The sequence below is a fragment of the Hippocampus zosterae genome, chromosome 10 (assembly GCF_025434085.1).
Source record: "Hippocampus zosterae strain Florida chromosome 10, ASM2543408v3, whole genome shotgun sequence".
In the NCBI taxonomy this organism is placed as follows: Eukaryota; Metazoa; Chordata; class Actinopteri; order Syngnathiformes; family Syngnathidae; genus Hippocampus; species Hippocampus zosterae.
In genome coordinates this window covers 5,521,322-5,540,999 of record NC_067460.1, presented here as the reverse complement: position 1 = coordinate 5,540,999, position 19,678 = coordinate 5,521,322, and the positions used below count along the sequence as shown (strand labels likewise).

General features: G+C 40.1%; 1 protein-coding gene across 1 annotated transcript in view; it reads right to left on the bottom strand.

The window, feature by feature from the left end:
- Positions 1–19,678, bottom strand: part of sorl1 (sortilin-related receptor, L(DLR class) A repeats containing) — a 55,601-nt gene that overhangs the window by 15,652 nt on the left and 20,271 nt on the right. The window contains exons 7-30 of the mRNA XM_052078787.1: positions 19,485–19,586; positions 19,181–19,350; positions 17,438–17,630; positions 16,055–16,172; positions 12,882–12,955; positions 12,394–12,482; positions 11,636–11,814; positions 10,002–10,188; positions 9,042–9,170; positions 7,829–7,914; positions 7,237–7,409; positions 6,737–6,868; positions 6,364–6,455; positions 5,949–6,195; positions 5,732–5,870; positions 5,332–5,505; positions 5,083–5,196; positions 4,531–4,653; positions 4,004–4,123; positions 3,672–3,797; positions 1,987–2,097; positions 1,734–1,865; positions 1,073–1,204; positions 418–552 (exon numbers count right to left, since the gene is read on the bottom strand). Of these exons, the coding sequence (XP_051934747.1) occupies positions 418–552; positions 1,073–1,204; positions 1,734–1,865; positions 1,987–2,097; positions 3,672–3,797; positions 4,004–4,123; positions 4,531–4,653; positions 5,083–5,196; positions 5,332–5,505; positions 5,732–5,870; positions 5,949–6,195; positions 6,364–6,455; positions 6,737–6,868; positions 7,237–7,409; positions 7,829–7,914; positions 9,042–9,170; positions 10,002–10,188; positions 11,636–11,814; positions 12,394–12,482; positions 12,882–12,955; positions 16,055–16,172; positions 17,438–17,630; positions 19,181–19,350; positions 19,485–19,586 (3,277 nt within the window). The remainder of the gene's footprint in view (positions 1–417; positions 553–1,072; positions 1,205–1,733; positions 1,866–1,986; positions 2,098–3,671; positions 3,798–4,003; positions 4,124–4,530; positions 4,654–5,082; positions 5,197–5,331; positions 5,506–5,731; positions 5,871–5,948; positions 6,196–6,363; positions 6,456–6,736; positions 6,869–7,236; positions 7,410–7,828; positions 7,915–9,041; positions 9,171–10,001; positions 10,189–11,635; positions 11,815–12,393; positions 12,483–12,881; positions 12,956–16,054; positions 16,173–17,437; positions 17,631–19,180; positions 19,351–19,484; positions 19,587–19,678) is intronic.

The window sequence follows — 19,678 nt, the reverse complement described above, 5'->3', positions numbered from 1 at the left end:
ACGGGTAAGTAAATACAGACTAGAAATACTTCTCTTTCTTTTAAAAGTGTCCTTTTAGAGGGTACTTTCAGGTTAGGGCATATGTGTCTAACTCAAGGAGATCCGGCAGGCCGTGTCATTTTATTAAACCCGCGAAAGCATATCATCTGTGTCAACCTGCATGATCCTTGCTAAAATCTACTGAAATGTCAAAATGTCATGTGTAATAAAACACATTTTACAGTAATTTGGCTATTTTGTTTACACTCACATGAGCAATAATTGAACAAACTGACTGATTTCAAAACGAGCAATCCGTCAATTTGTTGTGTACAAGTAATAATGCAATGAGACCATTTGTTTTGTACTGTGGCGTTCGATGAGACTGTTTGTCATAATGGCCCTCTGAAGGAAGACGTAATTTCGTGGCGCGTCTACCTGTGCACTCAGATTCGTCAGACCAGTCTCCGCAGTCGTTCTCATCATCACACTTCCACCATGTTGGGATGCAGCGTCCACTTTTACACTGAAACTGGAAATACCTCGAGCAGCCAGGAACATCAGTGGGAGCAGCTGAAAAACACAAGGAAACAGAGAAAGTGAGCTTTTTGCGAAGCACTAAACAGAACCACATTTAGGACTGGCATCTGTTCATTAGGCGAGGCATTGGGCGAATGGTTAGCACGTCCGCCTCACAGTGCTGAGGTGCAGGGTTCAATTTCGGCTCTGGCCTTCCTGGGCAGAGTTTGCATGTTCTCCCAGTGCCTGCATGGGTTTTCTCCAGGCACTCCGGTTTCCTCCCACATTCCAAAAATGTGCATGGCAGGTTCATGCAACACTCTAAATTGTCCCTAGGTGTGATTATGAGTGCGAATGGTTGTTCATCTAAATGTGCCCTGCGATTGGTTGGCAAACAGCTCAGGGTGTTGTCCCCCGCCTGTTGCTGAAAGACAGCTGGGATGGGCTCCAGCACGCCTGCGCAAGTGGATCAGAAAATGTACAGCTGGATGGATCTGACCACGAATCACAATTGTCTTTGTATACTGCGTTCCATATTATTATCTGAGGAGTACACCAGAAAAATCCTCCTCACCGCAGTTGGCTTCATCAGAGTAGTCACCACAGTCGTCCATGCCATCACATTTCCACTCCAGGCTCACACACATTCCGTTGGCACACTGAAAGGTGTATGCATCACACACTTTGCTGAACTCTGATGGAGTGGCTAGCAAAACAAGGAAAATGTGTGTCAGTCGGTTTCATAGTTACAGTACATACAACATCTGGTATATTTGCGTCACAAACACAGTGGTACTTCTACTCACGAACGTCTCTTCATCCAAAATTTTCAAGCTAAGAAATTTCTTCCAGAACCAATTAATTTCCAAATTAGAGGTACCACTGTACTTTAAAAGTGTGTCAATTATTAACAAAGCAAAATAATTGTCTGAACATGCAGATTGGGATTCAGCAACACGGGGAACGTGAATTTAAATGATAATGTAAAACTGTTAAATAAATAAATAAATACAATTTTAAAAAAACATCATCAGTATGTCAGAATTGGGCATTTGAAGCTGCAGTAAACATCTAGTCTTACTTTAAGCGGCAGTCCACTCGCAGCTTTTCTGGTTATTAAGTTGCACTGACCAACTGCATTGCAATGCATATCAAGCTGTCTATTCGTTTTTATACTTATTTTCAAGGCAAGAAAACAAGGAAAACTGTTATCAGGCAGATGTGAGATTCCTTACCACATTTGGCATAATCTGCATCTTCATCAGATCCATCTTCACAGTGTTTGACACCATCACATACCAGGGACTGAAAGAGACACTGGGCCCGATTCTTGCATACAAACTCCATGTAGCGAGTGCACAAAGGGTCTGTGGGTGAAAATTCCTTGTCACTTAAAAAAAAAAGGGCAGCTACGCAGTGCTTACACATGTATGAGTATCACTGTCACGAGTTGTAACAATTTTTGTGAAGCATGGTAACCATGCTCACCACAGTAGTCCTCATCAGCACCATCTTGACACTCCTTAATGCCATTACAGTGGGAAGTGACTGGCAAGCAGGTGTTATTGGAGCAGAGAAAGCCTTTGCATGTGTTTCCTTCTGGAAAATAACACATTAATATACAGTAAATATTGGTGAAAAAGATATACTCGTCTTCATGAGTGTAGCGATGACGCACAAACATAGGTAAGGAAGCTTCATTATCCTACATGTCAAGAGCGTAATCAGCCTCTTATCCGTACACAGTCACACAAACGTGGAAGCCAATCTATTGAATGGGCGCAACTCGACGCACTAAATTGCCATAGAGTTTATTCTGCACATTGTGGGAAGACAGAGGAGTGTACAATAAGCAAATGGATTAATTTAACATGTGCAGTACGTAAATTTATTATTTTAGCACGTGCAGAGTGATTTATCACACCTGAGATGAACTGTGCTGATGATGTTATGACTTTAAATAGCACGTGTGAAGTACGGGTGTAAACCAGCGTGCAAAGCATAACCAGGGTAACACAGGCAAAATGAACGGCGGCAGGGAGAACTTTCCCACAAGTAAACATTTTGTCAATGAAAATTATCACGACGCATCGACAACACATCGTCAATCCAGAAACGAAAATCTTGGGCTTGTGAATGATCGAAGGGCTAACGTGCAAAACCCTCTTTCAAAGACCATGGTCTCCACCGGTTTTACGCCTGTTGCCAAACGCGCATGCCATCTGTTAGCGCGTCATCTGTTGGATCAGAGAAACTTTTCTTGATTACTTTTTGGGGAGGGGGGGGCACTAATTCTGAATCTTTCATTGTCACGGTTATGTTTCAGTCTGGCCAGCAGGTGGCATTAGCGGACTTCTGTGCACACCTGCTGCCAATCTATGATTAGTCTCACTCTGTATTTAAGGAGCCCTCTGATATGCACATGTCGCTGGAGTATTGGATTTTGCCTTGCTACTTCCTTTTGCCTTGCTATATTAAACCCTTTTGCTACAGAGACCTTGTTTGGTGTCTGCACTTCTGGGATCCCAACTTTATTTCGGCTTGTCCAAACGTGACATTCCTTGTTTTTTCTCCGTTTTTCATAACAGTAATCTGATTTTGTAATAATTTTAGCAAGATTTACGAATTAAGTTTTAGGTGCAACACCAGGTGATTTTTTGTTTCTGGAATCCCATAGCTATAATTTACAATGCCTATAAAAGTTTTTTAAAAAATCAAGAATAACACCTAATGTGCTAGAAAAATGTAAAGACATTGTTTAAATCAGCATCACAAATATATTTAGATTCACACATAGCCATCTCATGTGTGCATTTGCTTGTAATGTATTGTCCAATGTGTGTTGTGTATTGTATGTGTTTCTCCTACGGGAGACCAAATAAAAGTCAAATTCAAATTCAATTAAAAGTAGCCGCTGACCAGTGTTATGTCACAATCTTGTCTGCAGGATATATCATCACCAACTTAAACCATAGAAAATGCCCAGTCAAATAAATCAAGAAAAGCACATGAAGTTGTGTGGAGCACGCGGATTACTGGATATAAACCAGGAAGCTGATGATAGTAGACGTAGATGTAGAAATAGAGGTCAAGTGTGGCCTTGCTTAACTGGTGCAACTGGTATTGGGCAACATGAAGACCGGAGGTGCAACGTGCGCAGTTGTGTGACATACCACAATAATGAGGGTCTTCATCTGAGCTGTCCTGGCAGTCATTGTCACCATCGCACGTCCAGCGCTGTGGTATGCAGTGGCCCGTGTGACACTGGAAACTACTGGATTCACATGTATGTTGGGCAGCTAGAAGAAATAAACAATAGTTGGAGATCATGACAGCAGTGAGGAAAGCTTTGAGCATATTAGCATAATTTTGAATAATCATCTGATTTTAACCAGTTTCACAAACGGGTAAGAATCTTGTGTAAGCCAGTATTAAGTATTGAAAATGTTCACAGGTCAGGCGTTTTTCAGTGGGATTTTAGCATTGAACTCTTTAAAAACATTACCTGTGCAGTTAGCCTCATCTGACCAATCTCTGCAGTCATTGTCTCCATCACAACGCCAGGCATCACGGATGCAAACACCTCGTGCACATGTAAACTCCTCAGCGCCACACACATGAGAATCTGAGTCATATAACGACAAACAAACTAGAAATCAACTTTTAACTCTCATGAAAACGCTACACTCTTGCTGCGTCTTAAAACCAGTACGGAATTTACCATACACGACCAGTATGGTAGCAGAATTTTGCATAATGGGCTATATATGGATGGATAGGAAAGTTAGGCAGAATTCAGTGAAAGAGTTCAAGAAATTGCTGATTAGATTAAAAACCACCTTCTCGTCAATGTAGATATGAATGCAAGCTTAAATGATTGTATAAGCCCTGTGATTAGATGGCAACCAGTCCAGTGTGTGTCCTGACTCTCACCCAAAGTCAACTGGGAAAGGCATATCTATCCAACCACTGGCTGGTGTCCTATGAAATATTGAAAACAATGCGGTTATCAACATGTGCATGAAGACTTACCACAGTGCTCTTCATCACTGTTGTCTCCACAGTCATCTTCATGGTCACATTGGAAAGCCAAGGGAATGCAAGAACCGGACAAGACGCAGCGGAATTGGTTGGTCGGGTCACAGGTTGTAGTTGCTGAAGATACCAAAGCAAAACAATTTCAGACATGCTCAGTTTTTATTGGAAGATATCACTCTCAATGGACATCAGAGAAATGGATGACAGGGGTCAGAATAACAAGGCACCCAATGACTGCCGTTATCAAGGAACAATTGATAGATGATTGTTTTCCACAGCAGGACTTGGACATATGACTCTACAATCCAAAAGTGCGTGCGCGTGTGCGCGTGTATATAAATATATTTTTTAATTGTGTGGGTTTTGTCTGAGTACTGCAAGTACTCCCACATTCCAAAAACAAGCATTGCACGTTTTTGGAATGTGCAACTAACAATAACAATAATAATACAATATTAATATAATATTAATATGAATGATAATAATAATATAACATGGGAAATATTGGTATGCATGTGTGTTTGTTTGTGTCCATTGTGTACTTACGACACTCCTGTTCATCACTCATGTCTCCACAGTCGTTGTCACTGTCACACTTCCAGATATTACTAATACAACGGCCATTTGAGCAGCGGTACTGGTTGGTAGAACAGCTTAGCTCTGACAATGACAGGAACAGCCACACGCAACCAATCATTAGCCAATATAATAATAATAATTAGACTAGTAATTTCTATTGAAGACATAACCAGACCAATTGTAGCACAGCGTCGTTCGATTACAACAGAGTCTCACCAGTCTTTACACAGGTGTTGTTTTGGAGCTGGTATCCTGTGGGGCACTGGCATTGCAACTGTCCATCAGGCAGGGTGGTAGTCGGGGTGCCTTCTGGGCAAATGCAGGTGTGTCTTGACCCAGGCTGAGGCAGACACAGTAACCTGCATGGCAGGTCAGCACAGGCGTTGTGACCTGGGAGATAATATTTCAAGACAGAGTGTCTATCGTGAAGAGTGCAGTATTTTAGGAGGTTACTACAATCATTAGATTCTATAGGATACACTCCTGTTTGACTTGTTAAGCTTCACTGTCTGATACTCAAGGAATTCAGTTATTTACATGAAAACAAAATGTACACATAAAACTGCTTAATCTATGATTTCAATTCCCCCACTCATATACTGTATGTGTTTCTCACCTCCAGTCTTGCCTTTATAAAAAATCTTAAGGTCCATGACACCAGTCAGTCTGCCGACTATTAGCTCATTACTCTGAGTACCAGTTTTCGGAGCTTTGAAGATCCCCATTCTGGACCAGTCGTCCCAATACAAGTCATTCTGCAAGCAAGTTTGTGAAAATATTCTCAAACTCATGAACTAATTCAAACTGTTTAAACTAAAAAGATAAATACTCACCTTGAAGACAGCAATGGCATAAGGGTGGGGCAACCCCTCAAAGAGAATGCGTCGTTGAAATCCATTGAAGTCAGCCCTCTCAATGCGGTCGCTGTAGGCCTCAGTCCAGTACAACCAGTGGTCATCCGCTGTAATTCCATTGGGCCAGCGGACACCCTCTGATGCGATTGAGGACATGTTGGTTCCATCCATGGAGCTTCGGTAAATACCTGCTGCTCTGTCTCCCCAGTCAGTCCAGAACATCAGACTGTGGGACGAGACAATACAATACACACTCAGCATACATAACAAACCTACGGTGCAAAATTAAATCTCAGAGTCAACGAGAATGAATGACTAATGAGGTGGCCAAATGCAAATTGCATGTGCGTGTGTGTGATTGTGTGTGCGTGCGTGGATAATGTTAGGAGTTTACCCCTTTTTAGGCAGGAGAACAAGAGCTCGCGGATGTTCCAGGATAGAGGAGTTCAGGAGGGTGTGACGCAAATCCCCATCAGGATTGGAAACCTTAAACATGCACATACCAGCAGTTACATTTTAATGAATGAACAAAAATGGAAAATTATCTTTTAGTTCCCAAGATATGTAAAGGGAACACTGGACTTGTGTATATTATAACTCGTATTCACAAGATACATTAATGTTGCCTCCTGGGTTCTTTCACGAACAAGCCGCGCAACCGTACATGTAGTTTTTGACCAGTGACATTTCGCTTACAAACTAATTTTCAAATATACCTGTACATTATACAACTTTATAATGTATCAAGTTAAATACATGTTGTGTACCTCAATTTTCTGTGCGCCAGCATCAACCCAGTAAAGCAATCTGCTGATGGGGTCAAAAGCCAAGGCCTCCACGTTCTGCAGGTCCTTCCTTACTATAATCTCCTGACCTGTGCTGCCATTTAGACATAGACGCTGCAATAGGAAACATCCGAAGAATTATTTTAAGATGCCTTCAAATAAAACAACATTGGAAAATACAACAATAAAAGGTCATATGACCTTGAAGACTTGTATCAAAGCTTGCCTGTTTGTGAGTCCCTCTCCACATAATGCCAAACTTTGTTTTAAACACAGTTAACTGCTCACATGATCATTTTAAGGTGATGCATAGTCCCCGTTGTGATTACTCATTTGACTGCTGCTACAGTACATGAGAAATTTTGGATCAAGTAGAAGTGATAAGAAGAGTATGGTAAGCTTGGATATGATTCAAAATTAGTTCTATGTGGTCCCTTCAGTTACTGTTAGTTAACTGTGTCACGGAGGAATGACTCTCAAACCTGGATGGTATCCAGCAAGATGTCAGCCCAGTATAGGCAGTTCTTGTCATAGTCAAAGTCCAGAGCCACGGCCTCCTTTAGGCCCACCAGAGGGAGGATCTGGTCAGTGCCGGTCGCCAGGTCATAGCGATGGATCGAGCTCCTCACAGCATACAGGATGAACTCGTTACTCTCTGTATGAACGTAAAATAAATGGCTGAATGGTGAGAAATTGATGAACAGAGGACATTGATCACTGTCAAATAAGATTGGTACAGATTAATGCGAAGGGATACCAGTTACAAACTGAGTTTTGATATCATGATTTAAAAAAATTTGCCTTTAACAATATTCATAATTTACATTATTATAATTACCGGTATTATTTATATTAATTTATGAAAACCATGTCCCATCACTGGCTACTCATGTTGCTCTTTGGCACTACCCAGTGCCCATGAGCATAACGTCGGTGACCCTTGAGCTCGAGCTTATCCTATTTGACCATGGGCAAGAAGCGATGTACAATACTGTATACCCTTGAATGGTCACCAGCAGTCAGTTGCAGGGCAATGTGATGAATTATCACAAATAAAATGAAAGATGCAGTTACCTCCAACAGGACAAGGTATCATCTCTCCGTCCAGTCTGGCCTCCACATCCCCTCCAGTGCAACTGTCCCCTGGTACTTTCCTATATCTGTGGCAGGACAGAGATTGGCTAAGAATTTTCAGGAGTCTGACACTTGGTGGTGCTATTGACAAAGTGATAAATATGAAAGAATCGCTCATTTGTATGTAAAAGATGACGGGTGGAGTTGTACAGTCTGCTCATGTTTTATGATTTTACTAAGTAAACCTAAAGGTACTGTAGCAGTAATGATAATTAACTGGTTGGGTTTTTATTAGTTCTGTACATAAGTTTGTATATTTCAGCCCAATGTGAAAAGAAACTGCTTATATTCAATGCATTATAGTTGAATGTAATTATTGTCAAAACTATTGCTGCGGGACCAGTATTCCGTCTTTTAGTGGTACAGATAATTTTTTTAAACGACATCAATAAGAAAACATGGCATTAGTATGGTTCATATCCATGTTTGTGACCAGTTCTCAGAGCTTTGTTACAGCTGCAGCGGTTGTGAAGGCTCTATATCAGGGGTGCCCAAACTTTTTGGATCGAAGATCTACTTTTTGATCAACTAACCTCACGGGATCTACCCTTACCGGCGCCCGCACGCACACACACACAAATTTAAGATTTACCTGCTTTATTTTATTTTTAAATATTTTTTTGTGTGAAAATGAGACTGATTAGTGTGCAGTCTATATTAAAACAAAAAATATATTACTAACATGTACAAAGACACACAAATGGTTGTTTGTTTGTTTTTCTTCTCGACACTCCTCGGATCTACTTGGGACCTGTCTTAGATCTACCGGTAGATCTGGATCTACCTAATGGGCACCCCTGCTCTATATAAATAAAGCTGTAGTGTATTGTATTCACTTTAGCATAACCCCATCTAGTGGCTGCGTAGCACAACCGCAGCCGCTATCGTAGCTTCTATTCTATGAGCCTTTTTATGCAGTGCGCCCTATATATGACAGCAGTTTTAAAATAGGCCATTCATTGAAGGTGTGCCTTATGATCCGAAGCGGTTTGTAGTGCAGAAAATATAGTTCTGGACCTTAAGATTAGGAAAATGAATGTCAATGTGAAATAATCACTAACGATTGAAATGCTGAGGAAATGCCAATAACACACATTAATTCAAATTCCAAACTGCAATGGTTGCACTGTAAAGTTAAAAACAAGCGGCTCACCCTTTGCTGTGCCGGTAAGTGGTGCCAACAGGACATGGTACTGGAGGAGCATGAAGGTCACCTGAAAACTCAGGGTCAGGAACACAAACTTGCAGAGACAAGTCCTCACTCAGCTTGAAGCCATAGTCACTGCAAGGAGGAAGAGGAGAAAGAAACACGCTTACCATCTGCCCTATTTATAAAATGCAATTCAAAAAGGACTCATTATTATAGTCATGATGGAAGCTCCAGGAGCGATAAACTAGCTAATCAAAAACAGTCATTTAATTTGAAAATAGCCATGCCAGCAAGCGGCAGGTTCAAGAACTTTCTTTCAGACTTTTGCAGTCGTTGATCCCCCTTTACAATATACCCAAGTAATACCCAATATATACCCAATATACCCAAGTTTGGAATCCTAATGAAGACAAATAATTAAAGAAATTGGTTCCAATAGCTTTGTCACCAGAGAAGAAATACTGTAGATTCTTTCAACTGTGGTGAGTGGGATGGCCAGCGTTACATGACAACTCACTCAGGAGTGGCCATAAGATAACATGCGAGTTCGCACACAAATTAAGTTTTTCCAAGGGTGCCCAACCTTTGTTGCCCAATATGTACTTTTGAATGGCAACATGGCAGGCTGCATTAGCTAACCTCATATCACTTTTTCTTGTTATCATACAACCACTAGAGCTTACCTATCCTGAAAAGGACAGTATATTTTTCTTTATGTCTGAATGAATTGTGTGATGATGTGTCTATTGAAATGAACAAAAACAAATGTAGTACATTTCAGAATGTTTTTCAATTTGTATTCAAAGAATGAAAGCGGCGTCTCGTCAATGTATGCTATTGTAAAGCTTCTGAATTCAGAACTTGCTTTTTATTCTCCATAAAGAATAAATTTCCGCACTAAAGCATGTTTGATGTTGCTCTTTGTTGGTGTCACAAGTATTGCATGCATGCGTGGGCTCTCACCATTCATAGTCCTGGCGGGAGCAGGAGCAGTTAGACATGGTGACCGGACGGTCGAAGTCCTCGCCGTTGAAACATTTAGCATGAGGTGTTCGTCTTTTAAATGTGATCTCTCTGCCCAAAAGACACTCATTACCATGTTCATCTGAAGGAGACCAATGCTTGTAGTCAGCCTCAGCACATGGAACACCTGGACAAAAGAGAATGGTGGTGGTCATTTTGTTAACCATTCTTGTTAGTATGACAGGCAATGCATGACTTAGATCAGGGGTGCCCATTACGTCGATCCTGATCTACCGGTAGATCTAAGACAGGTCCCAAGTAGATCCGAGGAGTGTCGAGGAGAAAAAAACAAACAAACAAACAAACAAACATTTGTGTCTTTGTACATTTTAGTATTTTTTTGTGTGTTAATGTATGCTGCACCCTAATTATCATATCAGTCTCATTTTCACGAAAAAATATTTAAAAAATAAAATAAAGCAGGTAAATCTTGAATTTATGGTGGCGCGTGATTACGTCACCAGAAGTTGTTCGCGGTCAGCAGTCTGCAATTGCAGCTTGTGATCAGAGCTGTTGCGCTCTGTCTTTTATTGTCATTATTCCCATTCAGAGTTTGCTTCGTGTACAATTCACAGAGGGCACGGGCAAAGAATAGGAATCTAGGAGGGCCCAGGGAAGCAGTTTAAAACGGTATGTGTGAGCTACGATAGTTAACTCATTCACTCCCAAAGACGTTTTTAAACGTCTTTTCAGACTTGGTCCAGAATTGACTGGTACTGAATGAGTTAACGGGCTGCAAAAGTGCATCGCATGCCTCAGTTTCAGACTGTTTCTCATTATTGTATGTGTGTGTGTGTGTGTGCGTATGCGTGTGTGTGTGCGTGCCAGTAAGGGTAGATCCCGGGATGTTAATTGATCGGAAAGTAGATCTTTGGTCCAAAAAGTTTGGGCACCCCTGACTTAGATTAAAGACCTCAAGTCAAGAAATAATGTGTTTGTTCTGTCTAATCTGAATATTGTCAGATTCAGAAACTTTATTTATTCTCATAAAATTATTCTCAACACTGTGGTGGAAAAAAAATATGTAAGAGTTATTATGGCGTGTTCTAAGTATAATATCGAGGGGGAAAATAATTATATCAATTTCGAATAAGATTATAAAATAAAATGAGGAACAAGGGAATGACTGCAATTCTAATATTTTGATTGGCATATTTCGCTTCATGAGAAGGACAAAATCTAGTGCCAAGTCTGACATACCATGTCAATCCCAACTTTCTTCTGATGTGTGCTTCAACACGAAATTTTCCCCAAGGGATTATAAGTATTGCACTCCTACTTTTATAGTTAATGATGGAGGTCTTTCACATTACTGGGAAAGATTGGGAAATTACACAATTAGTAAATCGGTGAAAATAAGTTAAACAAAATACATTGCAAGGATTACTGCCCTCAACTCAAATCAGAAATAAAAGGACACAACAGGTAAACCTGCTGAGAAGCAAATGTAAGAAAAGCATATATAAACATCCATTTGCCAGGCGATGCTGCAAAACCCATGAAATATCAGATGTTGAACAACTTCAATTTTCCCTATCCCTCTGAACTGACTCTTCGCACGCAGTCCAACCTACCCAAAACATCAGAGGCGTTGATCTGCAGAATGAGCCAGCTATGTCTCTGGTGGGCATAGGATCCAAAGATGGTGAAAATGGTACTTTTCTCCCCAGGCTCCGTCAGTAACTGGTAAACATACACGTCTGTGTCAGAGAATTGAAATTCGGTCCATGTCTCGCCTTCATTGGTGCTGAACCTGCAGGAACAAATTTACATTGTATTTCTGTAATTTTCCTTTTTTCTTATTCCGCCCCCGCCCTTTTTTTTAAGTGAACACAAATTGATTTTACCCTCCCCTTGGGATTTGACTCAGCAGTGGACAACGGAATACGGATATAGTGCATAGAGAAAGTATTCACTGTGCTTCACCTTTTCCACAGTTGTTATGCTACAGCCCCATTCAAAAATAGAACAATAAATTTTTTTCCTCAAAATTCTACACACACTCATGCACGCACGCACGCACGTGGCCTCACACACACACACACACACACACATTCACACGCACACATTTATCACAAGAACCACTGCTGTCTCTTTATTGTTTGTTTTGGCGCTGATATGCGTTATTCAGCCAGCAAGAGATGTTTATTAGATCTGCAAACCTACTTCATATTCACATTAAATGATCTCAAACCCCAGAGAGGTTGCCTGATGGTTGCTTGTTTTCTGTATGGCTTGAATTCAAAGCCCTTCCTTTTTTTCATGAAACAGAATGGATGATCGATTTTACTTGGAGGGCCATCCTAATAACGCACATCCAAGTTGGACTTACTTGAGATGAGTACAGGAGTCTCCTTGTGGGATAGCCATCAGGATACCGCCATGGTCTCCCCATGTGTAGAAATGAGGACCTGCTAATGCCTAAAAATAAGACCCGCAATAAATATAATCATGTCAATAACATGCAGTAAAGCGGCAAACCTTTCAATAAATCTTTATTTATTTTTGCTTTTCAAGCTCTGTCTACTGGAGTGAAGTGTCATTTACTTTTAAGACAAAATAAGTTAGTTTCATATTTGACACACCATATCGGACTGAAGTTCAATGCTTAAACATGTCAATGAAAATGTGCCTCTTTAAATGATTTTCTGGAATGTGAAATTAATGACCCCTAAATGAGAACAAACCATTTTTAAAGTAATCTTCACCAAAAAGGAAGTGCATGCATGCATGTTATTTTTTTTTTGGGGGGGGGGGGGTGGTGAAAGCTGCTTGATATTCAGTTCAAGATGTATCTGTATGTGTCAAATTTTAACAAACCTCCCTCCATCGGACTCCTGCACTGCTTGACACATACACATTGGGTTTGTTCGCCAAGCTGCTGCCAAAAGATCCTGTAATAACAGCAGAGAAACATATCTATTGTATTTAAACAGAACTAACAACTAAGGTACAGTCGCTGTAATTCATCAAGAGTTTGGCCAGCAGAGGGGAGTGCCTACATATGATGCCTCATGAAGGCTTATTGCCTCCCTACAGACTAAGAACCGCTCCCAAATTGTATTAGGCTCTATCATGTTAGATCAGGTTCTGTTGCGTGTTTCACATTCTAACACAGTCGACTGAATTCCTTATCTCCATAGTGACTATCATGGCAATTGTTTTGACAATTAAAAGATCGGACACATTTGCCCATTCTGTCCACACGAACTGTCTCATGACCAAGCTTGCGGAGTAATGGAATAGCAGCATTACATATTCAGGATACAAAAAAATATATAAAACCCACAGCAGTTTTCCATTGCAATTACAGAAAACAACATACAATCACATTAAAGGTACTTCGATTCAAAATGGGGATTCTTTTGTTTTCACAACCTGTTTTAAAACCGGGGCCGCAAACGCACACCCGTATCCACATTTTATTTGTAGAAGGCCTAAAACAACGTGAAAGATTGTCAGTTCGTGATCACAATGCAAGAAAATGTAAAAGATCTCTTGAAGATGTGCCGCCGGGTCATAAGGGAACATTGGAATCGGTGAAAGAGTGTGGAACAAACTGTGATGTGTATTTTAGCCTCTGTGACTCAGCAGGCCCAGATCCCCGCACCCCCACCCCACCACCACCACCCGACATCACAGAAATCAGGATTGATGGTGACTGAGAAAAATAACCGGGACTTGAATAAGGACTTTAAAAATAATAATAAATTGGCCAACATTTGGCAACAGCACATATGATTTGGGCAAACCGAGCTGCCATGGCTACCTGCTACATAACATGAATTCCATTTCAAGGAAGTAATCGTGACAACACATCGTATGTAGTCCAAGCAGTTACACAGCAAATTTGAATGCTGTTCAGTATGTCAAAATTACATGAGGAACTTGTTTCTTAATTCAAACATAACTTTGAGTTTCCAGATTCTTTTGTGTTCAATTGTGTTGGCCAAAAATTGACACATAAAATCCATTACATAAAAACAAACTTTATAGCCCTCGACCAAGGTCAGTCAAATTGGATTTTTCCTTTGCATGGCCACACTTGACCATATAATGATATATTCAGCTAGTTCATTTTGGGTGTAATTTCATGGATTCACTGGGTCACCTGAGAACAAGTTTCTGTGGCAAATCCAACAGCAGTGTTGAAACTGACAAACGTTAACATATTGCCTTTGTTTCACAGTGACTTATGACTTGGACCAATAGTAGTTTATTCATATTGCAGTTTAACCACTTACAAATCTGGTGTGAAGAAAATAACTAATAGTAATTCATACCATGCTTGGTTGAAAAACCATACTACCGGTAGTTATAATGAGAAACCACGGGGAACGGTGAGTTCCTTTTTAAGGCACATACTACTAGTTTACAAGTTGAAGGGAGGCAAATTCAAGAGTTTTTAAATACTATTCAAATAATTTGCTCAATATTATTATAAAATATTCATAACTTTCAATAGATTTTGCTGTCATATTTTGAAAATATCAAATGAAATATTCAATTCTTTCCTCTGTGAAACAAAATCTTTGGTAAGAGTTCTTCGGTTTCCTTTAGGCTAAAATAAAAACAGTGATTAAAAACATGTCAACTATTTTGGACTTTTCAATGTGAGATGAAGTGTCATTTCTAAAGATATCTGAGGCTTTAACTTTGAAAAAGTACACAAATGACTTTTTTTAAAGAGCCACAGACACACTGTTGTTATATTGTGATAAAAAAAGTAAAACTGCAGCTATGCACCATGTTTATACATTTTTTGTTGCACACATTTTGTAGGGCACCAAAGTTGGAAATTACCGTACTTTACAAATATAATAACAGTCATAACACAATATGTCGTGGAATTTATTTAAAGTTTATTCCTAATAATTTGCATGGAGACATGTCATTGCAGAGAGTTGATGCACAACACCCTGACACGTTTGTGTTTGACCTCTCTAGTGCCTATTAGCTACTGCGGAAGTAGCACGGTAAGACCATCTGTTTCCAAAAGGTCACGAAGTGAATGGTGCCGGCAAATTCAAGTCTCTCCTCTGAACGTTGTCTTCCTCATTATACCGAGTAGGAATGTGTTTAGAGCGACAGTGTGGAGGAAGGGGAGAGCAAAGACGAATAAAGGATATCTTATCTTATAACTGAATCCATGTCTCCTACCAGATGGGAAGAGACAAAAAGGATTCAAATCACAAGTAACGTCTAATTTGACCCCATTCTGAAGAATAAACCCTGCAAAAGAATGTTTATCATAACTATTTTCATTCTTGGCTGCATGACACATTTTCGAACAGTCCCTGGTCAAATAAGAGGTCTAAACCACCTTTGAGAGAAAGTTCAACCACATTTCCTGTTTCAGACACTAAAGGAAGCAAATATTCGACTTGTTGAGTTATGTCGCAAGTTTGGCGTGTTGGGCCGCTGAATGATTCTTATTGCACAAAGGGGAAACGGTGAAACAATTACAAACATTGAATCAAACAAGAATGTGACATGTTACAAAAAATCCTCAATAGGGCCTCTTCCTGTCTTTCACTGAGATGACTGAGACAATGTTGATGAAAACATCAAATAATACTCCCCCTTCACACAGAGTCCGAAGAAACCTAGAACTTTAATCTTACCTTAACGGGGGAAATTTCAACTCTTGTGGATTAATTACTGTTGGAATAACATTAAATTACCTGAGTAATTACAGTTTTTAAAAAAAGCATCTACATCACTCGCCTCCCCATACCCCCAGTTCCCTGTCGACGAATAACTTTTGAGGGCCATCAAAACATCCTTCCACAGGAAAGAATACACTAGAACCATGTGTGTATTACGCATGTAAACCGAGTCTTTGACACGGCATCCAGCATAACCCCACAATGTCAAACATCGTTTGTCAAGGAGTGTGCTCACCCGAGTCAGCAAACAGTGCTTTGCATGCCACGTGTTTAGCGCTTCATAAAACATCATTTAAATCGAGTGAAAAACAATTAGGATTATACCTGTGGCCATGATGAGTCCCGGTGCAGACTCCTTAGATAAAATGGGAATTCTCCTTAGTTGGAAGTTTAATAGTTGGCTCCAGCGCTGGGCCAGATGGAGCGAGCAACCTTTACTGAGCTGAAAAGGAAAAACAAGAGACGAGAGTGAAATGGTGGTTCATCATGAAAGATTGTTCTCACCATCCAATCATCCAACAAAAGTAAAATGACTTGTATGGGATTGAAATCGTGTTTTTTCTTAAGAGTGCTCAGGAGAAGACTGACATTCTCCGTGAATCTGCAAAGTTGTTCTGAATAACAGTTCTTACCTTGACATTTCATTTTAAATCAATAATATTCGGGTTCCTTGGCTCAAGATACGTAGTCCCGACATTAATTGGAGTGTTCCTTCTATCGAGAATTAGGAGTCTGTGTTGCCACACCCGCTGCTTAAGATCAGCTGAGCACGAAAATAAACATTGTCATTCCTCCCTCTGAAAATATTTGTTTAGACCAAGTTCCTCCCGAATATCACAATCTAAGAAAAGAGCTCGCTCGCTCAGTCATGACCGCCTCATCGTCCATATGATTACGCTATTAAGCTCTTCTTAATTCTACCATACCTAGTTAGTTCCCGTCTTTACTCGGTATCACAAACTGATGAAAAGACACTTAAGAGTATATTTCCAGTGCTTTGGCTGCAGGACTGATTGGCCAGTAAACATCTCCTGACTAAGACCGTGTGTGGATTATCGTCGACTTAACAAGATCACCATAAAAAATAAATACCCACTTCCCTTGTTAGATTCGGCCTTCGCACCCTGACAGTCAGCAACCATTTTCTCAAAACTAGACATTCACAGTGCTTATTATTTGGTTCACATTCGGAAGGGCGATGAATGGAAGACGACATTCAACACTCCTCTCGGCATTTTGAATATCTCATAAGCGCCTTTGGCTTGACTAATGCCCCTGCCATATTCCAGAGTCGAATTAACGACATTTTGAAGGACATGCTGAAAGTTTTCTGTTTTGTTTACCAAGACAACGTTTAGATTTTTTTTTCTAAAAAGCATTTAAGACCATCGGGAGCATGTAAGAAAGAATCTTCAAAAGTTGTTGGAATATAGATTTTAGGTAAAGGCTGGGTCGGCGGACACGCTGCGCAGCGGCCCCGTCTGACAAAGTTGGTCCATCCCAACCCCCAACATCCATCCTTCAAGCCACCCCCATTAAGTACCAGCAATTTAGAATTCTGGTATTGAGTCATTTTTGCCAGCTAAAATTCATGGTACTTGGTGCAACACTCAGCCCAACACTGAATTCATCAAATAGTGTCACAAAATGTTTCTCATATTAGTGCAATCAGTGCAAAGATGTTAACTGTCAACGGTGTTGTTGTACCTGGCAATCCACAGTCCCTCCTAGACTGTCAGCAGTGGGTGGCTGAAGCAGCTCCCATGTCCCACCCTTGTCAAACGTGATGACCGACCGCATGTTGCTCTCGCTGACAGTCCCATTAGCGAGTGTGGCAATGAAGACACCTCTGAGTCCCTCCACGCGGTGCAGGTCAGCAAAAGGCTCATTTGCAAAATATCTAAAACAAACGGATTAAAAATTTGTTTGGGTTTGTATTGTAATACAAATAAGCAAGTGAGGAACGGGTTTAATATTTATGGGCCAAATATTAAGAGATGCTTAAAGACCCCGTAAAAAGGGGCAGTGTGTAAACATTTGTTTAATTTTCATTATATTAAAAAAAAAAGATTAATTTCAATATGCAAAAAATGCTCTTCCACATTAACGTAATTTCTTTTTAATATAATTGTAGTTGAAGTAATTAATCATTTTATAAATCAGTATGTATTGTATTGTATTTTATTTTATGATATCGGGTGCACCTCCCCTATAGGAGGCTGCCATGTTTGTTGCGGTAGGCGTGATTGGTTACATTCTATCACAATGCACCGTTAAATTTTAATTGAGATGTTAGCTTCCCTATGAATTATACATATTGATTATAATTGCTGAAAATGTGCACACACCGAGAACTGTGAAGTACTCAGTTGCGCATTGTTTTTGGATGTGACAGAAATTAACTTTAGTGGAATCCTGCGTTGTATTCGGTGATGACCCAAATTAAGATAAGAACTGACCGTCAAAAAAATGTCTTTTGCATTTTTGGATTCCAATCATAAGAAATTATTGAATATTGTCGCATACACTCCATTTCAGGAGGTGGCAGTAATGGAGCAAAAAGAAATAGAAAAAGACAATGACTTAGATTTGTTCTTGGTTTTACTGTTTGGTGCTTTCTACCGTCTTTATTACCGATTTATTTACTGTTTATTGTATATGTTAAATTGCTTCATGTACAGCACTTTGTATGCAGCGACGGCTGTTTGAAAGTGCTCTATAAATACTGTTGACTTGACTTCAAAGTAGTAGTAGTAGTAGTAGTAGTAGTAGTAGTAGACGCCGCAGCTAGCTCACTAGTTTACCACACAAAAAAGGATTTACAATTTACAGGACCGGTACGTGAGTCATTTGGCACCGGGCCACACAGAAAGAATAAATAACTTTCTTATTACTGTTTTATTCATTTCTGAATCAGTTTTATTTTGAACAATTACCGGACTCCCTGTTACATCCGTCTGCAGTATGTCACTAATTGACGCAGGTCAAAGCGCACTTTTCGGTCACAATGAAACCCAAGAGCTAGCTAAATGCGTTAAAAAAACAAACATCTTGTACTCTTGATATCTATGCTTTTTGTAAGTACGCTTTTGGTTTTGGGATTTGACTTTTCGGTTGCATGTATTTTGATACATTGTTTTCGTTTGTATTCGCGGTCTTTTGTGCAAGCGCTTTTTGTTATTCGTTTATGTTCTCTCTGGTCCTTGTTTTGACCAGCGCTTTATGTTACCTCGTTATCGGTGCGATTATTAGCATTAAAACATATTTTTTTACAGAGACCTTGTTTACGTCTACGTTTTTGGAATCCAGACTTAACTCGGCTTGTCCGAGTCGTGACAGTATCAGGACATGCAGCAATGGTGAGTCATATTTTTCATGCACAAATAATATGCACTCTTTGCCAAAATACTGAGTCTGAACAAAATTTTTGACTTTAATCTTTATGAATACCTGATGAGTGTGTTGCTTCTGGAGCCCTCTGGACTGTAATATAGAACATTCTCCAATGACAGGGAAAAGGAAACACCCTGTGTGTCTGAGATGTACAGGTGTGTCAGATTGTTCAAGTGATTGACACACACAAACACTTGGTCCTCAGAAGCATCAGCAATGTAGTACTCCTATCAATTGGGGGGAACACCAAAACTTTACTTGGACACATTGTGAAGAACGTTTAGTGGTCAGGAAGGGAATCATCTCAAGGATAACATTTGAACTACATAATTTCCTCTCATCCATACAAAAGGAAACTCACTGTGATTGGATGGCGGGTTCTAAATTGGGCAGCTTTCATTGGCTGGCGGTTGTAGGAGACCCATAGCTGAACAGATGAAGTTTCAGCACTCCCAATCAGTTTCTGACAACAAAAAAAAGTCAGGGTTACTCTACTGATCCCGAACTCTCTAAACATCTTCCATAGAGCCGTTATGTCAAGTGTCACAAATGGCA